Raw genomic sequence first — 25,339 nt, forward strand, 5'->3', positions numbered from 1 at the left:
TCAGCTTCCACACCTCTGCCTTGTACATAGATCCTCACCTCTGCCTTTCCCGTTAACATACTTATGTTCATGGGCATGTTACTTTTCTTTTAGTTTCTCCAGTCTGCCTTCTGGGAAATGAGTGTCTTGTGACTGGCCATGCCCCCCATGGCAGCCATTTTATAAATGGGCAAGCCCCCCATAGCAGCCATTTTGTGAGCAACCATGACACACACTCAGAATTCCAAATCCACAGCACACACTACATGTGCCATCAAGCGCCAGATTTCTAATAGAAAAACAAAAGGGGACTGAGAGGTTACTTCTGGAAATAAAGCAAACCTATGAGATTTACAGCAACTGCAGACATAGCATCCTGAAAGCATGATCAATTTCATGCCATAACATTTGCTTCATATCCTAGTGCTTTGGCTGCATTGTCAGTTTCTTTAGATGAGCAAAAACAAAGCCTGCATACAGACAGGGACAAGATAAATCCTGGGCAGCCATGAATTTGTTGGAAATAAACTCGTTCTCAGACTACCTTCTGCACGTTCTTTTATCCAGGTTTTTATCTGGTTCATTGTGTCGGCTGTGACTGCCTCCAAATTGTGGATTGGATTTGGGGGGTTGTTTAGAAATCCATTTTGAGGAATGAATGTTTGGTTTAATTCTTGAGCTAATACATCTGATTTCCTCAGCCTGGTGCCCTCCAGATGTGTTGAAACTTAAACTCCCACCATTCCTAGCTAGCATGGCCATTGGGAGTTGGAGTTTCAACACATCTGGAGGGCACCAGGCTGAGGAAAGCTGTAATATATTGTTGACCAATGACTGTATTCTTGGGGGGTGCTACATTCCTTCAGACATTAATCTGGAGGCCAGGCCAGCCCAACTCACAAGTAACTCAGGCTGAATAATAAAGTTGGTACCTCATACTTGTACGTTTTTTATAGGAGCTCATGCGCTTCGACGGTGACAGTGCTGTCGCCCGAGGGACCTCAGGAGTGAACATGCTTCTTGAAAAGTCCCCCTTCTGCTATGACGCAGTTCAAACTGAGGGCTCATCCGGGGTCTGGAAGCTCCACCCTTTCCTGGTTCTCAGCCGGGCCCTGACACAGGCAGGTGTTTGAATGCCCTCCCCCTTCCTCCTGAGTAGACTGACAGACATTTAATCAGGCACTTTGCTAGCAGCTCTGGAGCTCCTGTCTGTGGCACCATCCCCTTGCTTCCTGTGATCCTGGGGGTAATGATGGAGATGGAGCAGTTCCAAGAGATAGCCAGGAACCTGGGCCACTGGCATGGAGACCTCTAGTCTTAAGCCCTCCTCTCCTGAAGTGCCATGGTCCCAATCTAAATTGGGGCTGTGTGTGCTTGCGGGACAGTAGGGAATACAATCACGTGTAGCTACACTATGCATGATTAGGAGAACATTTAGTTTGACCCCGAGGAGACCCAGGGTTCCAGGTCTGGGCAGAGCTGAACCCTGACACTCCCTTTTCTATTACTAGTGATATAAGATCCCTGCACAACACATTGAAGCGAACAGAGGCTATGAAGCAGTCGCACTTGGGGATTTGTGCCCAAAGTCATTACATCACATTATACTGTTTGGAAAATATGAAACATCGGGACCCAGTCCAGGCATTTGTTTATTTGTTTATGGTCTTTCTTTGCCACTCCATAACCCAAGTTCTCTGTGCAGCATATATACATAATTATTAAAATACAATAAAAAACAAATACATAAACACATAACAAAGATTAAGCACTAAAATTAAGCAGATGGGGCATAACATGTTAAAAAAATTGTTTTAGATATAGAGGTCATAGTTCATAGACTCATAGGGTTGGAAGGGGCCTACAACAGCATCGAGTCCAACCCCCTGCTCAGTGCAGGAAGCCCGATTCTCAGGCAGTCTCCCATCCAAGTCCTAACCAGGGCTGATCTTGCTTAGCTTACGAGACCAGATGAGATCAGGCTCATATACAGTATGTTGTCTCTGTATGTACCGTTTGTATGTTTTTATGCAGCTGGTTTTTAAACATTGCATACTGTATTTTTTAATGGTTTTAATTTTTGTAAACTACCCAGACAGCTTCAGCTATGGGGCAGTATAGAAATGTAAATAAATAAATAAATAACCCCCCCCCCCAAAAAAAAACCTCAACATCCTGTAAAAAGCCCTTAAAGGCTTCCTAAAATGCTCAGGAGAATCAACAAACAAAAGGCATTTCCAATCCAAACAAATGAGCTTCTCTGAGGAGAGCATTCCACAATCTGTCACAGAAAGGGCCCTTTCTTTTTGTAGCCACTTTGCCAGATCTCACTCGGTGTGGCACTCAGAGAAGATCCTCCTAGAATAACCTCATGGTCTGAGAAGAAATATATTAGAACAATTTATGGCTGTTTTAGAGATTTTTTTAAAAAGCAGGAGTGTTGAACCTCAGGCCCAGGGACGAAATCTGGCCCTCTGGGTTTCCCCAGAAGGCCACACCCCTTCCCCTAGATGCACCCTTTCCCCCAACCATCAAGCGTTTGGTGGCTTCCCGGTTTGTGCGGTAAAAGGTTGAAATGCCTCTCCTAAGGCTTAGTTAACGGCAGTAAGAGCTTCACGCTAAAACAGGCTGGCATTTTTTGCCTTTGGCCCCACCCATGTGGTCCCCCAAGAACTTCTCCAAAATGGAATCCAGCTCTTGGTCCAAAAGAGATTCTGCACCCTTGCACTTTCCATTGGGCATGGAAATGGACTGGAAGGCAGTGAAGTTGACGAAACACTGGCATAATATGTTCAAAACAGATTGCTTAATACTCAAGATGTTCTTTATCAGTGGTGTGTGTGCACACGCGCATGCACACACACACACACACACACACTTTTTGTGCCTTGAGTTTGATGGGTTGTTTGTTTATTTTTCTTCTGTTCATTCACTGTTCTTTCTTGAAAAATAGACACAGAGCAGACAAATAGCTATGAAAATTACAGGAGGGAATAATAACCTGAAGGAAAATTGAGCTGCTGAGACCTGTGGGATTATTCCCTACCCCCAAAGTGCTACCTGGCAATTGACTGCAATGTTTCACCTTCAAGTGACCTTTTCAGACCTGAGGAAATGCAGTTTCAGCTTTTTCAGTCAAGAGCAACGGGGATGTTCGTTGGCTGTTGGATTGGTAACTACCCAGTTCACAGATGGTATTTCTGTAGGGAATGTTGTAGAGAGAATTTTCTGAAACCTTATTTCCCTTCTAGATGATCTAATCTGAAATGAGATCATGTCTCTGCATAAAAAGCACATTCCCGGTTTGAAAAGCTAATGTGAAAACATGAGGGACACAGGACTAATTCTCACTGAGGTCGTGATATGCGGGCAACCTCCAGATGTTGTTGGATTACAACTCCCATCATTCTTTTTTTGCCCTTTCTCTGGTGGCCTCCGAATTGTGGAATATCTACAGAGGTCTACCTGGTGCCTACTTTGTTGACTTTTTGATGCCAGGCAAAGACCTTTTCATTCTCCCAAGCCTTTAACAAATATTTTTAAATGGTTGCTTGCTTTTATTTTTGTTTTATTGAGAAGGACAGTGTGAAGGACATGCTAGTTTTCCCTGGGTAGGAATTGTCATCTTCTTCTTCTAAGTAGGAGCATTTCATCATATGAGCCGTTTCTGCAGTGTAAAGTGGTATAGCCCCGACACAGCATTATCACCTCTGTGACAACTAGGCTACAATCTAGCCAATATTAGCACTTTGGGGCACAACCCTATGCATGTTAAGACAAAAAAGTCCTCAACTGCCAGTCCATGCTGGCTGGGGAATGCTTGGAGTTGTAGGACTTTTTTTCTGTCCAAACACGCACAGGATTGTGCCCTTGAAGTCCCATTGATTTTGATGAGAAAATTGAGCCTGTGTGTTAATGTGGCTATAAATTAAATTTTCCCATTCATTCTACAGCTGATTGTAGATCATTCTAAACTGCCTAGAGGTATTGTAGAATAGACAGGATATATAATCCATCTCTCCATAATATTCATATGTATTTTTAATAAATACAGTGATTGCAGACTGGCCAGCCTATAGCTTACATTTATTTATTTAGGATATTTCTATGTCACCCTTGACTAAAAACTTTCACTGCAGTGTAAAATAAAATGAAGACAATAATAATTATGGAAACTATTACAAGATAAAATAAAACAGCATAAACACTGACTAAAAACAAACCATTGAATTCAGCAGAATGGACCGAGCATGGATAATACCAATTAGCCAGCATAGACTAGATGCTGAAATGCCCAGGCAAATAAAAAGGTCTTTGTGCGACACTGGGCATTCCACAGATGGGTGCCATGACTGAGAAGGCCCTCTGTCACTATGTGCCTAACTTTAGATGAAATTGGTACAATAAATGAGTATTTTGTCCCAGAAATCTCAACTCTAGTAAGCGGTCCTGAAAGTAAGTAAATTGTGGCCCAGATTAAGGGAATTTTGAACACAACAGAAAGATATTTGCTTACTGTATATTCTCTGAACAGAACTTTTCCACCCTCCACCCAGCAAGTCATCAGAGGAAGAATTGCCTTACTGGATTAAACCCAAAAGCAATGAGGTCTAGCATTTTGGATCTTTACAGACAAGGGAAGAATGGATTTTCACTTTAGTACTGTATAATGCAATATCCTGCCCCATCAATCTGAGGTGCTTCAGCTGTGGGAGTGAGGAATTCTGTGCTTTCACAGATCACCAGTTTGATGTATTTTTTAAAAAGTAAACAGGTTGGTTGTGTCCTCCTGTAGCACACAGTATTCAGAAATATTAGTTGTTCATATTTATTTTGAATTTTTAATCTCACTCTCTAGCCCAGGCGTGCAAAACAATAGGGGGGGGAAAGCAACAACAGAAGGCACTATAACACCTTAAACTGGCCACCAATAGCCAGTACAACTTAGTCTTCTGCCAGAAGGACTGTTGATAGCTTCACCAAGAGCAAAGAGGAGGAGATGTCGCTCAGTGGTAGAGCATGTGACTTGCATCCAAGAGGTCTCAAGTTCGATCCCCGGCATCTCCAGGTAGGGTTGGAAAAAATCATGCCTGAGACTCTGTAGAGCTGCTGCCACTCAGTCTTGACAATGCTGGGCTAGATGGACCCAGGGTCTGACTCAGTATAAGGCACCTTCCTATGTTCCTATTAAATAGGAAGCAGAAGGGGGTTTGTGGGACAAATGCATGGGCAGTCCATGCCTGTGATTTGACCACCAAAAATACATCTGTATCCACACCCAGACACCCAGACCTGCATTGCATTGGCACATTCTGTATTAGAAAGATAGATGATTGTGTGTCTGATACTCCCAGGCAACAGCTCATTGTATGCGGGATTCAAGAAACAATGTATTAAGAATAACAAAGAATTAACAAATTCCAGAAAGGTAGCCGTGTTAGTCTGTTGCAGCAGAAATAACCAAGAGTCTTATGGTACCGTAAAGACTAACAAATTTATTCTGTCGTAAGCTTTTGTGGACACTGTCCACGTTATCCGATGCATGAAGTGTTAACCTCAAATTGATAGATTTACATACGCATTCTGATAGGGGGTGGGAAATGTAAGATGTGGTGTCCGCAGAAACTGAAATGCAAAAAGTACAGACAGTGTTTATTCCCTCTCATTTTCTTTTGCAGAAGAAACAAGTGAGTCAGACAAAGATCCGGGTGATCTCAACCATTCTCTTCATCCTGGCCGGCTGCATCGTTTTTGTCACCATTCCAGCAGTCAGTTTCAAATATATTGAAGAATGGTCAGCTCTGGACTCCTTTTACTTTGTAGTCGTCACTCTGACCACGGTTGGCTTTGGGGATTTTGTGGCAGGTGAGATGTTCAACTAAGTAAATGCCTGTTGGTACATTTCGGAGGGAGAAGAAAGTGGATACCTTCTTGAATTCTACAGTGCTAATGATATATTTCAAAATAAATGTACTTGGCAGAATATGTTTTTCATTGCCGAGTATAACTAACACAACCCAGCTAAGGGCAATAGGAGCTTGAAAGCAGGCTTACGCTGCCATATTCTCAGCTGACCCAGGAGCTGTGTTTGTAGATGGTTGCAGTGTACAGGTGTCAGAGCTTGGCCAAGCTCCAAGACAGGCAACAGGTGGGTCCAGTTCTGACACAGGTAGATGGAAGACAGCATCCTGCTCTAAACTGAGTCCTGTCTCTTTGCTAAGCAAATATATTTATGAACATAGGAAGCTGCCTTATACTGAGATCAGACCATGGGTCCATCTAGCCCAGTACTGTCAACACTGACTGGCAGCAATGGCCCTCCAGAGTTTCAGGCAGGAATATTTCCTGCCCTACCTGGAAATGGCAGGGATTGAACCTGGGATCTTCTGTATGCAAAGCAGATGCTCTGCCTCTGAGCCACAGCCCCTCCCCTTTGCCTGCTAAATTGACTACTCTGTATACAACAGAGTAGTCAGTTTAGTAGGCAAATGGTCAAGCACAGTTTTACCAGGCTTGTAGGGTTTTTTCCAAAGCAATGTCTGAGGCACAGCCAAAGTCAAAAGCCAGGAGATCAATCGAGTAAAAACATGCAGAGTCAGGTAGAAGTCCAGGGGTCAGTAACACAGCAGTCCAACCGCATGGCAAGGTCCAGGAGAAAACAGGATATTAAAAACCAGAGCTGAAAATCAGGCATTGCTTCTAGCAGCTCTTAAATTACAAGGGAGAGCTGATATAGCTAGAGCTACCAGAGCCCCACCCAGGGCTCAGGTGCATCACATTACAGGCCTTGCTTCCAATGAGTCCTTTCCTCCTGAGGAGTCCTCTTTGGCAGCTGAGCATTTCTTCCTAAGGGAGCCCTATTAGCCTGCCTCTTGAGGCGATGACACTCTTGGGGGGTAGGGGGCTTCCTGGCATCCTTCTCTGGCGCAGAAGCTGAGCTTTTCGCATCTTGAGGAGGCACATCTGAAGGCATCAGCCCTGAAGGGCCAGGACCATCTTGTGTAGGGCCAGGGCGTGGAGAAAGTGGAGACATTTTTCTCCCTCTCTCAAAATACTAGAACCCAAGGTCATCCCATGAAGCTGATTGGTGGGAGATTCAGGACAGATAAAAGGAAGGACTTCTTCACACAGTGCATAGTTACACTACACAAGATGTAGTGATGGCCACCAATTTGGATGGCTTTAAAAGGGGGTTGGACAAATTCCTGGAGGAGAAGGCTATCAATGGCTACTAGTCCTGATGGCTAAGTGCTGTCTCCAGTATGTCTCTGTGCACCCGTTGCTGGGGAACATGGGTGGGAGGGTGCTGTTGCACTCAAGTCCTGCTTGTGGGTTTCCTGTGGAAAGCAGGTTGGCCACTGTGTGAACTAAATGCCGGACTAGATGGACCCTTGGTCTGATCCAGCATGGCTCTTCTTATGTTCTTAGGTTCTCATGGACTGTCAGCTTGGATGCTGCTTATTGTGTGCAACCATTCTCACTCTCTCTGAACTCTTTTAGCTTTAGACAGCTGTTGGCCACTGTATGAACAGAATGCTGGACTGGACAGACCCTTGGTCTGATCCAGCATGGATCTTCTTAGGTTCCTATGTTCTCATGTTCAGGGTCCTCAGAGGCAACCTGTTCCTGGGGACATTTGTTTCTGAAGGTCCAAGCGATTCCTCTGAGGAGGAATCAGGAGAGTCATGACAGATAGGTGGGCTAGAAGAGGGAGCTGTGGTTGTGGATGGGCTGGTGGTCAGATACCAGAGAAGGCAGGAGTGTTGAACGTCTTTCAGCCAGTTGGCCAAATTAAATTGTGGAGAAGCTCTCAGGGGCCATGTTCTGGTGGTGAGTGGGGCAAAAGAGGGTGGAACCAAAGATAAAAGGCAAAAGGGTGTGAGGCCAAAATACAAAAAAAGAGCATATTTTAGCATAAGGCTCTTACTGGCAGTAATGAAGCCTCAGGAGAGGCATTTCAACCTTTTTGGATGGGGAAAAAGGGCAAAAGCTGAGAAATCACCAAAATGATAGGTGGTCATGGGGGAAAAGCGGGAACCAACTGGTGATGTGGAGAAGAAGCCTGGCTCCTTGGGGAACCCCCGGAAGGCTGAATTGGGGCCCCAGGCAGGCCAGATTTGGCCCTCGGACCTGAAGCACAACACCCCTGAGATAAGGCAAGGCTGCACAAGCCTGGAGCAATGGTTACAGACTACCAGACAGGTCCTCCACTGGATTCTCAAGTCACTTCCTCTGGCTAATTTGATGAGCTGCCTGCAGTACCCTTTCTGGCTATTATAATGGTGATGCTGTAGCATGGGAAAGGTCAGGACAGACTTCTGCAGCCTGTAAGTTGCCTCAGTGTTGTCAGGCAATAAGGCACCGGCACCTGGGCCCTGCTGGTTTGAGTCTCCCAGAGCCTTTCTGCAGCTGATCTAACAGCTGGAGCTGTTCATACAGAGCTATTACAGAAGCTAAAATCCCACCAATCAACTGTTCGGGAGGAGGAAGAAGGGTTGAATTTAGCCTCCCCATGCTTCTTCTCTTTTCCTGCCCAAATGGCTGATTGGCAGGATTTTAAAATTTTAAAAGTACTGCACATTAGGGATGGATGGATTTGTCAATCTTGGTCTTGCCAGATAGTTGGAGTTTTAAAGTCAAGCTTGTTCTGTCCCACTCCCACATATGCTTGTGATTTTCTCTCTTTCTCTCTTTCTCTCTTTTCCTTCCTTCCTTCCTTCCTTCCTTCCTTCCTTCCTTCCTTCCTTCCTTCTTCTTCTAAAAATCCCATATGGAAGTTTGTATTTTTGTGTGTGCATTTTTCCTACTGTGTGCATTTGTGCTCACCTTTTAAATGTACTCATTCCTGCCCCCGCCCAGTACTTTACAGTGCCACAATGCAGTCTTGTACACGTTTTTCTCACATAAACACATTTCTCAGTGCACTTCCCCCTAATATGCATTTTTGTGTGCATTTTTCCCAAGCTGCATTGCAAAGCTTGGAATAATGCCGATTTCCGTCTCAGTTCGCTTACAGGCTCAGGAGGTGTACATTGGGTAAAAAACCTTGATTGAGTAAATTTCTCACCCGTCCGTATTGCGCACGCACACCTCAGCTGTTTCTGTTGGACTCAAGCCTGAAGGGGAAAGGGAGTAATTTACAGGTCCCCCCACCCCCGCTATTCTGCAGCGGAAAGAAGAGGTGCAGGAGTTAGTGATGGAAGGGGGTAGTTTGATCTGGAAAGGAAAGGGAGCTTTGCAAAATGCCTAAGAAATGAATGAGCAACCTCAATTTCACCACATCAATCACCTAAATAGTACTGTGTGATATCCTCTACCAGCAATCAACAGCATCTAAATGATGCACACAAGTGAATGCAGCTTTCCTATTTCACGCATTATATTTTCTAATAATAACCACCTTCCAAAGGACAACATAAATTGTTTTTTTTTAAGTGGAAGAAAGATAACAAGTATAAATAACAGCTCTCAGTCCAAACAACCGCTCCACAGTATTTACAAAATGGAAATACATATTTCACACCAAATGGGCAGCTGCTTTTTAAGAGCCAGCTTGCAAATTATGTTCTCTATCCTTAATAGAATTTTTGGCTCTACAACCGCACCATTATAGAGACCCAGTGATGCAAAAGACTAATGAGGTGTGTGCAGTGTGGATGCTCTGTGCTTGCTGGGATGAGAACACTACTAGACCGAGCCATAAATATCTGTGCCTGTCAATTACTAATAAGCAAAGGTATCATTTTGGGTGGGAGGTTGACGAGAGGCAGGAGCAGTGTTTTTTCCCTTGGCTGTGATGAAGGGAAGATGGTTGATTCTGAGCTGAACACCAAGTGATATATACCAGTGGGTAAGGGGAGGCAATGGCAGGGGAGGGCTGTGTCCTGTTTGTGATAATGCAGGCTTCCCCAACCTGGTATGTAGTCCAGATGTGTTGGACTAGAACTCCCAGAATCTCCCACTTAGATCCAGAGATGGGCTCTTCTTGGGTGCATGCAATCTGCTGATCACTGCTGCCATTCATTTTAGTGAGTTTGTCCAAGAGTGCATTGAATGGAGGATGAACAACAACAAAGACTGGGAAATGTCCTTCTTATCTGTTCTTCTTCCAAAATGGCAGGCTTCACTTCTACTAATATTAACACTGGGTTAACAAATGTCCTCGATGGAGCCCTTTAAAGGGAAAAGGCGTGTACAATTTATCTTTGTGCTTCCTCTGTAATTCCAACAAATTCTGGGTAGATTTCACAGCATATACACTTACCTGTGAGTAAGTCCCATTGAATTGAATGGGACCTACTTCTCAGTAGACATGCATAGGATTGCTCTGTTAAATGTCCAGCTATTGTGTGTGGAAGTTCTAAGCTCTACTAACAAGGGACTTCCCTTCCAGGCCAGATCTAGAAATACTAAAAAAGAAAGATGCTTTCAGTTTACTTTCCCAAAGCCCAGATAACACAGAACTTCAAAACCTTGTGAAAATATCTTTAGAATGCCTTAACAACCATGAAGTCTAGCACATGGGTAAGATTTTCATGAGAAATTCCAGAGAAATGTATTTCTAAACTGGTAAAGCCACCTATCAATGCATATGGAGAATGTTTACTTGACACAGTCAGGAAAGAGAAGAGGAAGGCAGGCAACTCAATCACACACAGATTTTCAAATGAAAAGCAAAAAAAAATCTAACTTGGTTACATTTTAACCTGCTTAAGCAGTGTCTTGGATTTCAGAGCATGTGTGGAGTCCCTTGCAAAAAAAAATCTGCTGCAGAGCATCTTTAGTCATCTAACTTGAATGGTTCCAAAGGTGACAAGGAACTAGAGTGATGCCCCACATATTTATGGGAATCTGAGACCACTGGAAGCCAGCCTGCTACCTAAGACAGATGGTAGTTTTGGCCAATGTTGAACAAAGCCCCATCTCTGATGTAAGTGGCCAAGCTGGCCAAAATTTATTTACAGGATGGTTCCATCTTCCCAATGGATTTGGACTTCCAAGACAAAAGAGCTAGCCAGTTCAGACCAGTTGGCTATTGTGAAAAAGGGATTAAACTGGAAAACCGGGTTGGATCTAAAACCACTGATATTGGTCTGTTGTTGTTCAGTCGTTCAGTCGTGTCCGACTCTTCGTGACCCCATGGACCATAGCACGCCAGGCCTTCCTGTCCTGCGCTCTCTCCCGGAGCGTGCTCAAGTTCATATTCATTGCATCCGTGATGCTATCTAGCCATCTCATCCTCTGCCGTCCCCTTCTCCTTTTGCCTTCAGTCTTTCCCAGCATCAGGGTCTTTTCCAGGGAGTTTTCTCTTTGCATTAGGTGGCCAAAATATTTGAGCTTCAGCTTCAGGATCTGTCCTTCCAATGAGCACTCAGGGTTGATTTCCTTTAGGATGGACTGATTTGACCTCCTTGCAGTCCAGGGGACTCGTAAGAGTCTTCTCCAGCACCACAGTTCGAAAGCATCAATTCTTCGGCGCTCAGTCTTCCTTATAGTCCAGCTCTCACAGCCATACATTACTACTGGGAAAACCATAGCTTTGATTAGACGGACCTTTGTCGGCAAGGTGATGTCTCTGCTTCTTACTATGCTGTCTAGGTTTGCCATAGCTTTCCTCCCCAGGAGCAAGCGTCTTTTAATTTCATGGCTTCAGTCACCATCTGCGGTGATCTTGGAACCCAAGAAAGTAAAATCTGTCACTGCTTCCATTTCTTCCCCTTCTATATGCCAGGAAGTGATGGGGCCAGATGCCATGATCTTAGTTTTTTTAATGTTGAGTTTCAAACCAGCTTTTGCACTTTCCTCTTTCACCCTCAACAAGAGGCTCTTTAGATCCTCTTCGCTTTCTGCCATTAGGGTGGTATCGTCTGCATATCGGAGGTTGTTGATAATTCTCCCAGCAATCTTAATTCCGACCTCTGATTCATCCAACCCGGCATTTCTCATGATGTACTCTGCATATAAGTTAAATAAGCAGGGTGAAAAATGCAGCCTTGTCATACTCCTTTCCCAATTTTGAACCAATCGGTTGTTCCATGTCTGGTTCTGACTGTTGCTTCTTGACCCTCGTACAGGTTTCTCAGGAGACAGGTAAGGTGGTCTGGTACTCCCATCACTTTAAGAATTTGCCACAGTTTGTTGTGATCCACACAATCAAAGGCTTTAGCGTAGTCAATGAAGCAGAAATAGACGTTTTTCTGGAATTCTCTTGCTTTCTCCATGATGCAGCGAATGTTGGCGATTTGATCTCTAGTTCCTCTGCCTCTTCTAAACCCAGCTTGTACTTCCGGTAGTTCTCGGTTCACATACTGCTGAAGCCTGGCTTGTAGGATTTTGAGCATCACCTTGCTGGCATGTGAAATGAGCGCAATTGTGCGGTAGTTTGAACACTCTATGGCATTGCCCTTCTTTGGAATTGGAATGTAAACTGACCTTTTCCAGTCTTGTGGCCACTGTTGAGTGTTCCAGATTTGTTGGCATATTGAATGCAGCACTTTAACAACATCATCTTTTAGGATTTTAAATAGCTCGGCTGGAATACTGTCATCTCCGCTAGCTTTGTTGTTACTAATGCTTCCTAAGGCCCACTTGACTTCACTCTCGAGGATGTCCGGCTCAAGTTCAGTGACCGCACTATCATGGCTATCAGGGACATTCAGATCTTTCCTGTATAGTTCTTCTGTGTATTCTTGCCACCTCTTCTTAATCTCATCTGCTTCTGTTAGGTCCCTGCCTTCTTTGTCCTTTATCGTGCCTGTCTTTGCACAAAACGTTCCCTTGAGATCTCCAATTTTCTTGAAGAGATCTCTAGTCTTTCCCATTCTGTTGTTTTCCTCGATTTCTTTGCATTGTTCATTTCAGAAGGCCTTCTTGTCTCTCCTTGCTATTCTCTGGAACTCTGCATTCAGTTGGGTATATCTTCCCCTTTCTCCCTTGCTTTTCGCTTCCCTTCTTTCGTGAGCTACTTGTAAAGCCTCATCAGACAGCCACTTTGCTTTCTTGCATTTCTTTTTCTTTGGGATGGATTGAGTTGCTGCCTCCTGAACAATGTTACGGACCTCCGTCCATAGTTCCTCAGGCACTCTGTCTATCAGGTCTAATCCCTGAAATCTATTCCTCACCTCCACTGTATATTCATAAGGGATATGATTTAGGTCATACCTGAACGGTTTAGTGGTTTTCCCTATGTTCTTCAATTTAAGCTGAAATTTTGCAAGAAACAGCTCATGATCTGAGCCACAGTCAGCTCCAGGTCTTGTTTTTACTGACTGTATGGAGCTTCTCCATCTTTGGCTGCAAAGGACATAATTAGTCTGATTTCGATATTGACCATCTGGTGACGTCCATGTGTAGAGTCGCCTCTTGTGCTGTTGGAAAAGAGTGTTTGCTATGATCAGCATGTTCTCTTGGCAAAACTCTATTAGCTTTTGTCCTGCTTCATTTTGTACACCAAGGCCATGCCTGCCTGTTATCCCGGTGATTTCTTGACTTCCTACTTTAGCATTCCAATCCCCTATGATGAAGAGGACATCTTTTTTTGGTGTTAGTTCTAGAAGGTGTTGTAGGTCTTCATAGAACCGATCAACCTCAGCTTCTTCGGCCTCAGTGGTTGGGGCATAGACTTGAATTACTGAGATGTTGAATGGTTTGCCTTGGATTCGTACTGAGATCATTCTATCATTTTTAAGATTGTACCCCAATACTGCTTTTCCCACCCTTTTGTTGACTATGAGTGCTACTCCATTTCTTCTAAGGGATTCTTGCCCACAATAGTAGATATGAAACGCCAACCCGGCGTTTCTCATGATGTACTCTGCATATAAGTTAAATAAGCAGGGTGAAAAATGCAGCCTTGTCGTACTCCTTTCCCAATTTGGAACCAATCAGTTGTTCCATGTCCGGTTCTTACTGTTGCTTCTTGACCCTCGTACAGGTTACTCAGGAGACAGGTAAGATGGTCTGGTACTCCCATCTCTTTAAGAATATGCCACAGTTTGTTGTGATCGACACAATCAAAAGCTTTAGCATAATCAATGAAGCAGAAATAGATGTTTTTCTGGAATTCTCTTGCTTGTGAATGTTGAATGTTGGCGATTGAATCTCTAGTTCTTCTGCCTACTCGAATCCCAGTTTGTACTTCTGGTAGTTCTTGGTTCACATACTGCTGAAGCCTAGCTTGTAGGATTTTGAGCATCACCTTGCTGGCATGTGAAATGAGCGCAATTGTGCGGTAGTTTGAACACTCTTTGGCGTTGCCCTTCTTTGGAATTGGAATGTAAACTGACCTTTTCCAGTCTTGTGGCCATTGTTGAGTGTTCCAAATTTGTTGGCATATTGAGTGCAGCACTTTAACAGCAGCATCTTTTAGGATCTTAAATAGCTCAGCTGGAATACTGTCATCTCCGCTAGCTTTGTTGTTACTAATGCTTGCCAAGGCCCACTTGACTTCACTCTCGAGGATATCCGGCTCAAGTTCAGTGACCGCACTATCATGGCTATCAGGGACATTCAGATCTTTCCTGTATAGTTCTTCTGTGTATTCTTTCCACCTCTTCTTAATCTCATCTGCTTCTGTTAGGTCCCTGCCTTCTTTGTCCTTTATCATGCCTGTCTTTGCACAAAACGTTCCCTTGAAATCTCCGATTTTCTTGAAGAGATCTCTAGTCTTTCCCATTCTGTTGTTTTCCTCGATTTCTTTGCATTGTTCATTTCAGAAGGCCTTCTTGTCCCTCCTTGCTATTCTCTGGAAATCTGCATTCAGTTGGATGTATCTTCCCCTTTCTCCTTTGCTTTTCGCTTCCCTTCTTTCGTGAGCTACTTGTAAAGCCTCATCAGACAGCCACTTGGCTTTCTTGCATTTCTTTTTCTTTGGGATGGATTGAGTTGCTGCCTCCTGAACAATGTTACGGACCTCCGTCCATAGTTCCTCAGGCACTCTGTCTATCAGGTCTAATCCCTTAAATCTATTCCTCACCTCCATTGTATATTCATAAGGGATATGATTTAGGTCATACCTGAACGATTTAGTGGTTTTCCCTATGTTCTTCCATTTAAGCCAAAATTTTGCAAGAAGCAGCACATGATCTGAGCCACAGTCAGCTCCAGGTCTTGTTTTGACTGACTGTATAGAGCTTCTCCATCTTTGGCTGCAAAGGACATAATCAATCTGATTTCGATATTGACCATCTGGTGATGTCCATGTGTCACCTCTTGTGCTGTTGGAAAAGAGTGTTTGCTATGATCAGCGTGTTCTCTTGGCAAAACTCTATTAGCCTTTGTCCCACTTCTTTTTGTACACCAAGGCCATGCTTGCCTGTTATCCCAGTGATTTCTTGACTTCCTACTTTAGCATTCCAATCCCCTATGATGAAGAGGACATCTTTTTTTGGTGTTAGTTCTAGAAGGTGTTGTAGATCCTCATAGAACCGATCAACCTCAGCTTCTTCGGCCTCAGTGGTTGAGGCATAGACTTGAATTACTGTGATGTTGAATGGTTTGCCTTGGATTCATACTGAGATCATTCTGTCATTTTTGAGATTGTACCCCAGTACTGCTTTTCCCACCCTTTTATTGACTATGAGTCAACAAAGTCCATTTCTTCTAAGGGATTCTTGCCCACAGTAGTAGATATAGAATCATAGAATAGAATCATAGAATAGTAGGGTTGGAAGGGGCCTACAAGGCCATCGAGTCCAACCCCCTGCTCAATGCAGGAATCCAAGTCAGAGCATCCCTGACAAATGGCTGTCCAGCCTTGTCTTGAAGGCCTCCAGTGTGGGAGAGCCCACCACCTCCCCAGGTAATTGGTTCCATTGTCGTATTGCTCTTACAGTCAGGATGTTTTTCCTGATGTTCAGCCGGAATCTGGCTTCCTGTAACTTGAGCCCATTATTCCGTGTTCTGCACTCTGGGATGATCAAGAAGAGATCCTGGCCTTCTTCTCTGTGACAACCTTTCAAGTACTTGAAGAGTGCTATCATATCTCCCCTCAGTCTTCTCTTCTCAAGGCTAAACATGCCCAGTTCTTTCAGTCTCTCTTCATAGGGCTTTGTTTCCAGTCCCCTGATCATCTTTGTTGCCCTCCTCTGAACCCTCCCCAGTTTGTCTGCATCCTTCTTAAAGTGTGGTGCCCAGAACTGGACACAGTACTCCAGATGAGGCCTAACCAGTGCTGAGTAGAGGGGAACTAGTACTTCCCGGGATTTGGAAGCGATGCTTCTATGAATGCAGCCCAAAATAGCATTTGCCTTTTTTGCAGCCACATCACATTGTTGGCACATATTCAGCTTGTGATCGACAACAATTCCAAGATCCTTCTCGCTTGTAGTGTGGTTGAGCCACATATCCCCCATCTTGTAACTGTGCATTTGGTTTCTTTTTCCTAGGTGCAGAACTTGGCATTTGTCCCTATTAAATGCCATTCTGTTGTTTTCTGCCCAGCGCTCCAGTCTATCCAGGTCACTTTGAATTTTGTTTCTGTCTTCCAAAGTATTAGCTATCCCTCCCAATTTTGTGTCATCTGCAAATTTGATCAGCATTCCCTGCACCTCCTCCTCCAAGTCATTAATACAAATGTTGAAGAGCACTGGCCCCAGGACTGAGCCCTGCGGTACCCCACTCATTACCTCTCCCCAGTTTGAGAAGGTCCCATTGATAAGCACTCTTTGAGTCCAATTCTGTAGCCAACTGTGGATCCACCGGATCGTTGTTTCATCTAGCCCACTTTTCGCTAGTTTGCTCATCAGGATATCATGGGGCACTTTGTCGAAAGCTTTGCTGAAGTCGAGGTATATGATATCTACAGCATTCCCACAGTCTACAAGGGAGGTTACTTGATCAAAAAATGAGATCAGATTTGTCTGGCAGGACTTGTTTTTGACAAATCCATGTTGGCTTCGAGTAATCACGGCATTGTTGTCAAGGTGCTTCCAGATGGATTGCTTTATGATCTGCTCCAGAATTTTCCCAGGGATTGATGTCAGGCTGACTGGTCTGTAGTTCCCAGGATCCTCCTTTTTACCCATTTTGAAGATAGGGACAAAGTTAGCCCTCCTCCAATCATCTGGCACTTCCCCCGTCCTCCATGATTACTCAAAGAGAATAGAGAGTGGTTCTGAGAGTTCTTCTGCCAGTTCCTTTATGACTCTAGGATGCAGTTCATCTGCCCCTGGAGATTTGAACTCATTCCAAGTAATTAGGTGTTCCTTGACCATATGCCTGTTGATCTCAAGCTGCAATCCTGCCCCTTCAGCCTGTACTTCGCCTTTGCCAGGGGGGTCATAGACCCTCTTTTGGGAGAAGACTGAGCCAAAGTAGGAATTGAGCACCTCTGCCTTATCTTTGTCATCAGTTATCATTTTGCCATCCTTATTTAATAGCTGAACCACCATTTCTTTCCTCTGCCTTTTACTATGCACGTAGCTGAAGAAAGCCTTTTTGTTGTTTTTAACATCCCTTGCTAACCTCAGCTCATTTTCAGCTTTAGCCTTCCTGACGCCATCCCTGCAATTCTGTGCTATCTGCCTGTACTCTTCCTTTGTTACTTGGCCTTCTTTCCACTTCCTATATGTGTCCTTTTTTGTTTTCAGGTCATCCCTAAGCTTTTTGTGAAGCCACATTGGCTTCTTCTGTTGTCTTCCACCTTTTCTTCTTGTTGGAATTGTTTGTGATTGTGCCTTGAGAATTTCCTTTTTTAAAAGCTCCCACCCATCTTGGACTCCTTTTCTCGCTAGCATCGCTTGCCATGGGACCTTACTGATCATTGTTCTGAGTTTATGGAAATCAGCTTTCCTAAAATCCAGGGTACGCGTTTGACTACACTCGGCTTTTGCTTCCCTTAGAACCAAGAACTCAAGTACAACATGGTCGCTTTCCCCCAGAGTTCCTGTAACTGCTACTTTATCCACTAAGTCATCTCTGTTGGTTAGGATCAAGTCAAGGATAGCCGATCCTCTAGTTCCTTCCTCTACTTTCTGTAGGAGGAAGTTATCCGCCACACAAGTCAGGAATTTCCTGGAGGGGCCATAATGGTCACCTGAATTAAATTCGCCCATGCCTGTCCATTTTAGTTCGCTGATTCCCAAGATGTCGATGTTCAATCTTGCCATCTCATGTTTGACCACCTCCAGCTTACCTTGATTCATTGATCTGACATTCCAGGTTCCTAAACAATATTGTTCTTTACAGCATCGGATTTTCTTTTCACCACCAGACACATCCACAGCTGAGTGTCCTTTCAGCTTTGGCCCAGCCACTTCACTCTTTCTGGTGCTACTTGGAAATACCCTCTGCTCTTCCCCAGTAGTATATTGGACACCTTCCGACCTGAGGGGCTCATCTTCCGGCGTCCTATCTTTTAGCCTAGTGATCCATTCCATGGGGTTTTCTTGGCAAGATTACTGGAGTGGGTTGCCATTTCCTTCTCCAGTGGACCACATTTTGTCAGAACTCTCTGCCATGACCTGTCCATCTTGGGTGACCCTGCACGGCATAGCTTATGGCTTCACTGAGTTACGCAAGCCCCTTCGCCACAACAAGGCAGTGATCCATGAAGGGGCATGAAGCCTTATAGGACCATACTATCACCCCATGAACACTTTGGTTGTCTGAACTGACCCATTGCTTTGTGTTTGATCCTCCTTGAAAAAAGCAGTTTGTAAAATGTGGATGATGGACTACTGCAAAGGTGTAGATCAGTGGACATGTGTTGATTTACACCAGAATGGAATCCTTTGTCTTTATTTGGAAACAAAGTTGATAGATTTGATCAGGGGGTGGAAAGAATGGTGGCGAACAGACACAGAACATTGAACAGATGGGAAGAAAACAGCAGCACGTCCCTTGTGCTGCCTGCTTAGTCTCTGTACAACAGATCGCCTTTATCTGCTTTAAGGTGATTTCCCACTGGGACATGTGTGATCAGAATAACCTCAGTGCAATCATAGCAACCAGAACACAATCACTTGGCCTTTTCTTACCTTAAAAGCCATAATGCTATAGCAACACAAGGCTATGTTGAGAGACATTTGAAATCAGAAACAATATTTAGGTCTCCACCAATAACATTATGCTTTGGTTTTTATATGAGCCTTCAGTCATTGTAAGTACACTTGTGAACAGGCTGGGTAGAATGCACTTTAAGGCTCCATTGGAATGTTTCAGATTGCTAATAGCTTGTAAAAGTGCAAAAACTCAGTGGGTGAAGGAGGGAAGACTGAACCATGGTATGGAAATAAAAATCCTGAGTTCTCCCCACAGCCATTTCTAAATGAATGACATTTACAGCACAATCCTTTACATGTCTACTCAGAAGTACTTGTAGAGTTCAATGGGACTTAATCCCATTGTTAAATATATCTACTCATTGTAGCCCTTTTAAAATAAAGGACATGTACAGCGCAATCCTATGCATGTCTACTCAGAAGCAAGTCCCATTAAGTTCAATGAGACTTAGTCCAGATAAGTATGCTCCATCTTCTACTCATGTACCTGGGAATAAAATCCATTTAACTCAGTGGAGCATGCTTCTTAGTAAACATGCATAGGATTGTGCTTTTAGTTGGCCTTTCTCAAAAACAAAAAACAAAAATTGGCAATGTAGACAAAAGGGGATTTTCTTAATTTGTTACATTACAAGTTAATTATCTTTAAAATCTAACTGGGGATTGGCAAAAAAATATTTCAACTTGGATTCGGCATTTATTTTCCTGAACTTTAAATGTGGGGTGGGAGGTGGGGACCTTTTATGATTACCACTAATATGTCCTTCAAGACAGTTTCTTCCCTATTCGATTTCAACAGTCAACATTTTGCCTTTTTCTTTCTTTGTTTAAAAAAACCTGCTAAAGCGTGGGGAGCCTGTTGTCTTCCAGATGTTGTTGGATACACCTCCATTATCCATGACCATTGGTCATGCTGGCTGGGACTGATGAGAATTGGAATCCAAAACATCTGGATGGCCAGAGATTCCTCCCTACCCCCAAACTAAAGCATGGGTGCTTTAATAAAAACAGTTTTTAAAATGAACAAGCAAATGGTGGGACTGCTATGGCCATATAGAGGAAATGAGTAATTAAAGGCCCAATATCAATTATGCATTTGGATATATTTTCATATCCTCCTGTTTAATTTGCTGTTTCAGTCACTACAGAGTGCTGGCTGCTGGGGCTCAGGTCTTACCGGCTGATTTTAAAGGACACAGTGCTGCTGTTTTAATGCCATTGGCCCAGAGGAAATTGGTCCTGAGCCAATTTCAGCAATGCTGTTGGCTGAGAAAAGAAGGAGCCACTTTAGGCCATAGCAAATGGGTGGACCTTTGCCAACTCAAGGCCTCAATTGTAAGCAAAATTTCCTGAGTCAAATGTGGCTAATTTCCTACTAAGGATAGTAAGGCTGCAACCATAAAGCTGCCCAAAGGCTGGCTGAGAGGCCCTAGGAAGTAGCTGCCACTCTACCAGTGGAGACCTGCCAGAAGGATGGCACTTATGCCCCACCACCACTCAGTTCACTGGGAGAAAGCTCTGCTGGTGGTAGGGACTGCAAAGGGGGGTGGATTGTGGGGTGGATCTGCAGGATTTAAAGCCACTTTGTTTGCCTGCCTCACCCCAAACAAAGATGCTGGAAACAATGGAAGGGAAAGAAGCAGCACCCTCCCCCCAAATGCCCCCTCGACCGCTTGTCCTGGCTGCAGCAAAGGTTTTGGATGTGGGGGTTGCTTCACCATGGAATCTCTCATCAGGTCCATGGCTAATGGTCAGGAATGCTGGGAGTTGTAGTCCAGAACATCTGGAGGGCACTAGGCTGGGGAAGGTTGCCTTAGAGGTTTCTGTATCGAATAGATCCTGAGTATGAACCAAGGATGATGACGATGATGATTTCATCTCAGGAGGAAATGCTGAAATCCCTTACCGGGAGTGGTATAAGCCCTTGGTATGGTTCTGGATCCTTGTGGGCCTTGCATACTTTGCTGCTGTCCTCAGTATGATTGGAGATTGGCTACGGGTTCTTTCAAAGAAAACGAAAGAGGAGGTATGTGATGAAATGGTATTTTGTTTTGTTGTTTAATTGCATGTTTGAAAGTTTGTTTGCATGATTGATGTATTCTGACATATCCTTTCTTCTAAAGGCTATGGTAAGTGGCGGGGGGGGGGACTTACAATGTTCTGATTTAAATGGTGTCTACTGATTGGTTGTTGCTTTATCAGTTGGGGGAGAGAGAGAATACAGGCACTTGGTGTCAAGGGCTCCTTGGAGGGCTCTCAGTCTGATCCAGTAGCCAAGTCCAGACGCAGACAAAGGGATTCTTTTCAAAGCTTTATTCTTCTTTTACAACTTAACAGCTCTACAGGTAGCAACTAGATCTGAGCAGCAGCATCCCTATGCCCTAAGTTGGAACAGTTAGTCCCCGTTTGAAGGGCAATTACTGGCAGACCCCTGAATATAAGGACTAGGGAGAATCCCTCCCCTTTTCCCTTGGATCCTCTGGGCGCAACCGTTCTTTGAGTGCGAGCCATTTGGCATCCCCCCCCAGTCTGCTATCTGTGCTGAGTCACTCCCTGGACTGCTTTCTAAACTAGGAATGTGGGTGGGAGGAAGCTCCGTCAGCTGTTGGTCCTGGGAAAACAGGAGCGCGCTCCTCTCCCGAAGGAGCGACTGCTCTTCCTCAGCATCAGAACTACTCTGGGATTCTATGGGCTCAGTGTCCACCCTGACACTTGGTTTTCTTCAGAGGTTGAAATAGGGTTTGGCTTTCTGAGGGGTAGGATGAAGGCACTGGGCTCCAGCTTTGGGGGTGGTTAGTTACTCCTGGGAGGTATATTTATTATTTTAGGGCGCAATCCTATCCAGAGAGGCGGCCACCTCCGAACTCAGAGGCGACCGCCTATCCAAAGTAGGGCAGGAGAAGCATGGAGGGGATCATTCCCTCCGCACTTCTCTTGCCCTGCTTTTCCTGCTAGACAGCTGATAGCGGTTGTGTAGCCGCAGGAGCACGGAGCGGGGAAGAAGCTGCTGTATGACACATCCTATGCGTCGTACAGGCAGCTACGCTCTCCCTGCCCCGGAACGCCCCCACCACGCCCCTTTCTGGCCGCTCTGCGCTCCTCTTGTGAGTGCGGAGGACGGGCCTGTTCTGCGCTGCCTCAGAGGCAGCGTGAAGTGGGGGGAGGTCAGTTTTCCAGGAACTGACCTCGGAGTGCGGGCTCTGAGGTCGGTTCCTGGAAGACAGTATATCCTATGGCCGTCTAGCCACTGTCTAGTGGCCATAGGATTGCTCCCCTAAAGCCTTATTATTAGAAGGGGTAGAGTAGATAAGGAATTAATAAAAACTTGAAACAATAATTTTACCACATAAAACTCACACTACATTGAAACATCTTATACCTTGTAAAGAAAGTTTTTTTTTTTTTTTGTTCTTTCAAACCACGCCATTCTCGGTCTCCTTTGTTATCAGAAAAGGGGTTAGATGAAACTGTGAAAGAGATAAGCCATAGCCCAGGAATTTACACCCACTCTCACACACGAAAATTGAAGGTTCTCTCCTCATGAGGAGGAGGGTGACAGCAGTGTCCTAATCAAGGTTTATTAAAAGGTTTCCTTAAAAAAGGAGAAAAACACAACAGTAGTGGTTGCTGAAGTTATAGTTAATGTATTCCTTCCACACACACTCACTCTAAGGTATCATCTCAAGGAAGAGGTTGAGAGAATATAGAGGTACTGAAATTCTGGAGCTGGAATTTGTACTTGGTGTTGTAAAAATATTTATGAGGAGTGTTGATGATATAATAATCACAGGTGGGGGAAAGGTGTTACGTCACACGGTAACTACTGGTAAATGATGGATCTCCGAGGGGTTTCCACCTTAGTGATGGCTTCAATTTGAATTCGTTTGTGTTTCTTTTAGAAGAGGTATACTCCACTTTCCCACTGTTAAAGATAGTGCTCAGTGTGAATCATACCACATTTAAAAGCAAAATATACAATATCTTAACAAAAGCATCAATAAAAAGAGACAATCCTGGCAAATAAGGAAAGGTAGGAAAGGTTCCTCCTGTGTAAGCACCGAGTCATTGCTGACCCCTAGAGGGACGCCGCTTGCGCTGGTGTTTTCATGGCAGACTATAGCGGGGTGGTTTGCCACTGCCTTCCCCAGTTGTGACTACCTTTCCCCCAGCAAGCTGGGTACTCATTTTACCGACCTCGGAAGGATGGAAGGCTGAGTTGACCTGAGCCGGCTACCTGGGACCCGGCTTCCGCTGGGATTGAACTCAGGTCGTGGGGAGAGTTTTGGTTGCAATACTGCCGCCTACCACTCTGCGCAAAAATAACCAGATCAGCATTGCAAATTTCTAAGCAAGTGGATTAAAAGCCTATCTAAATAAAAAAGGCCTTAAGAAGGCAGTGGAAGACAGGAGGTGGGTGAGAAGGAGGGGCAGGGGGGCGCAACGGGGCCTTCCTTGGAAGAGAATTCCAAAATTTAGGTGCAGTCACAGAGAAGGCTCTGTCACATGGCCCAAACAGTCTTGCCTCAGCCACAGTTGGGATGTAGAGAAGGACCTCCCCATCAGATCTGTTTAAATTGCTTTTCTGCATTGTTTCTGGCAGCGGTTTTATAGAGCTATAATATTGATCCCATGGGGTGAAAGAAAAAGAACGCCAGACTGACTGAATTCCAAAGCACTTTGATGATAATCATGAAAAAAAGAAAGAAGCGTGCATGTATATTTATTTATGCTATGCACATATCCCATGGTTTTCCAGGCCATTCAGCCAACTCAGGAACGTACACTAGCCTGTTCTGAACATAGGAACCTGCCTTATATTGAGTCAGACCATGGGTCCATCTAGGACAGTACTGTCGACACTCACTGGCAGCAGCGGCTCTCCAGGGTTTCAGGCAGGAATTTTTCCAGCCCTACCTGGGGATGGCAGCGATCGAACCTGGGACCTTCTGCATGCAAAGTGAGTGCTCTACCACTGAGCCACGGCCCCTCGCTGCAATCCTAAGCATCTTTCTTCCTCCTCTTTATCTTATTCTTCCCATTATTAGTTAAGCTTGGCACTGTGCACAACAATAGTCAGCATGTTTAGGATTCAGCTGTAATGAGATGCCATAGCTTTGCGCCAACTGGTCTCCAAGGAGGCTCCTGTGCCTTTAACAGCTTGCATGTTAAAGGCCAATACTGTTTCCATTTGGCTCTGAATGCATTCCTTTAAATGGGATTAATGCAATATAGGAGTAGGACAAGAGTCATTTGGAAATTAGGTGAATAAACTATTCAGTGTAGCTGATCTACAACTGAGGAGGTTTCTTACATTTAAGAAAAACGTGATTGTTTTATTCATTTAAAATAATTATCCTGAGATTTCCTCAGCTCTTTTTCTTAACTTTCTTAATGCCCCCGTCCCCAACAGGTTGGTGAAATCAAAGCCCACGCAGCCGAATGGAAAGCCAATGTGACTGCAGAGTTTAGGGAAACGCGGCGGCGGCTGAGCGTGGAGATCCATGACAAGCTCCAGCGGGCGGCCACCATCCGGAGCATGGAGCGCCGGCGCCTAGGGCTGGACCAGAGAGCCCACTCGCTGGATATGCTCTCTCCAGAGAAACGCTGCGTCTTCGCTGCCTTGGACAGCGGCCGCTTCAAGGCTTCATCTCAGGAAAGCATCAACAACAAGCCTAACAACCTGCGCCTTAAAGGGACCGAGCAGCTGAGCAAGCATGGGCAGGGGGCGTCCGAGGACAACATCATCAACAAGTTTGGCTCTTCGTCCAAGTTGACCAAGAGGAAAAACAAAGACCTGAAAAAGAGCATCCCAGAAGATGTGCGGAAAATCTATGAGACCTTCCGGAACTACTCCTTGGACGAAGAGAAGAAGGAGGAGGATTCTGAGAAAGTGTGTCACTCAGAGCATTCGAGTACTGCCGTTCTCACCGACTGTATTGAGCAGCACATGAGCTTGGAGAATGGCATGATCCCAACTGAAACCAAAGAAAGGGAACATGAAAACAAATCATTACTTGAAGACAGGAATTAAATGTAAAACACACACACACACACACACACACACAACCCAACCACTCATTGACTCTAATGAACCAATGTTAGTCTTTTATATATGTACAGGAGATATATATATATAGATATAGACAGACAGACAGACAGACAGACAGACAGATGTATCACAAGACACGTGCCTTATAGAGACTCCTGATTCAGTCTGAATTACATAGCATCCTAGAATATTTCACTGTGCCATAATGACCGAAGCTTGCTCTGCCAAAAGAAATTACAAAGAAAGCGCTGGAGTAATGACATCTGAAGTGGAATATTGACAGCACCAACCTATATATGGTTATTGTGGG

At 44.5% G+C, this 25,339-nt stretch overlaps 1 protein-coding gene across 1 annotated transcript in view; it reads left to right on the forward strand.

Moving 5' to 3' along the window:
• KCNK10 (potassium two pore domain channel subfamily K member 10) overlaps nucleotides 1–25,011 on the forward strand; it is a 130,116-nt gene extending 105,105 nt beyond the window's left edge. The window contains exons 8-10 of the mRNA XM_084826936.1: nucleotides 5,658–5,844; nucleotides 20,864–21,006; nucleotides 24,391–25,011. Coding sequence (XP_084683062.1) covers nucleotides 5,658–5,844; nucleotides 20,864–21,006; nucleotides 24,391–25,011 — 951 coding nt within the window. The remainder of the gene's footprint in view (nucleotides 1–5,657; nucleotides 5,845–20,863; nucleotides 21,007–24,390) is intronic.
• Nucleotides 25,012–25,339: the final 328 nt, after the last annotated feature.

Source organism: Heloderma suspectum, chromosome 1, assembly GCF_057233095.1.
Source record: "Heloderma suspectum isolate Gila_16-S chromosome 1, 16-S_ref, whole genome shotgun sequence".
NCBI classification, from domain to species: Eukaryota; Metazoa; Chordata; class Lepidosauria; order Squamata; family Helodermatidae; genus Heloderma; species Heloderma suspectum.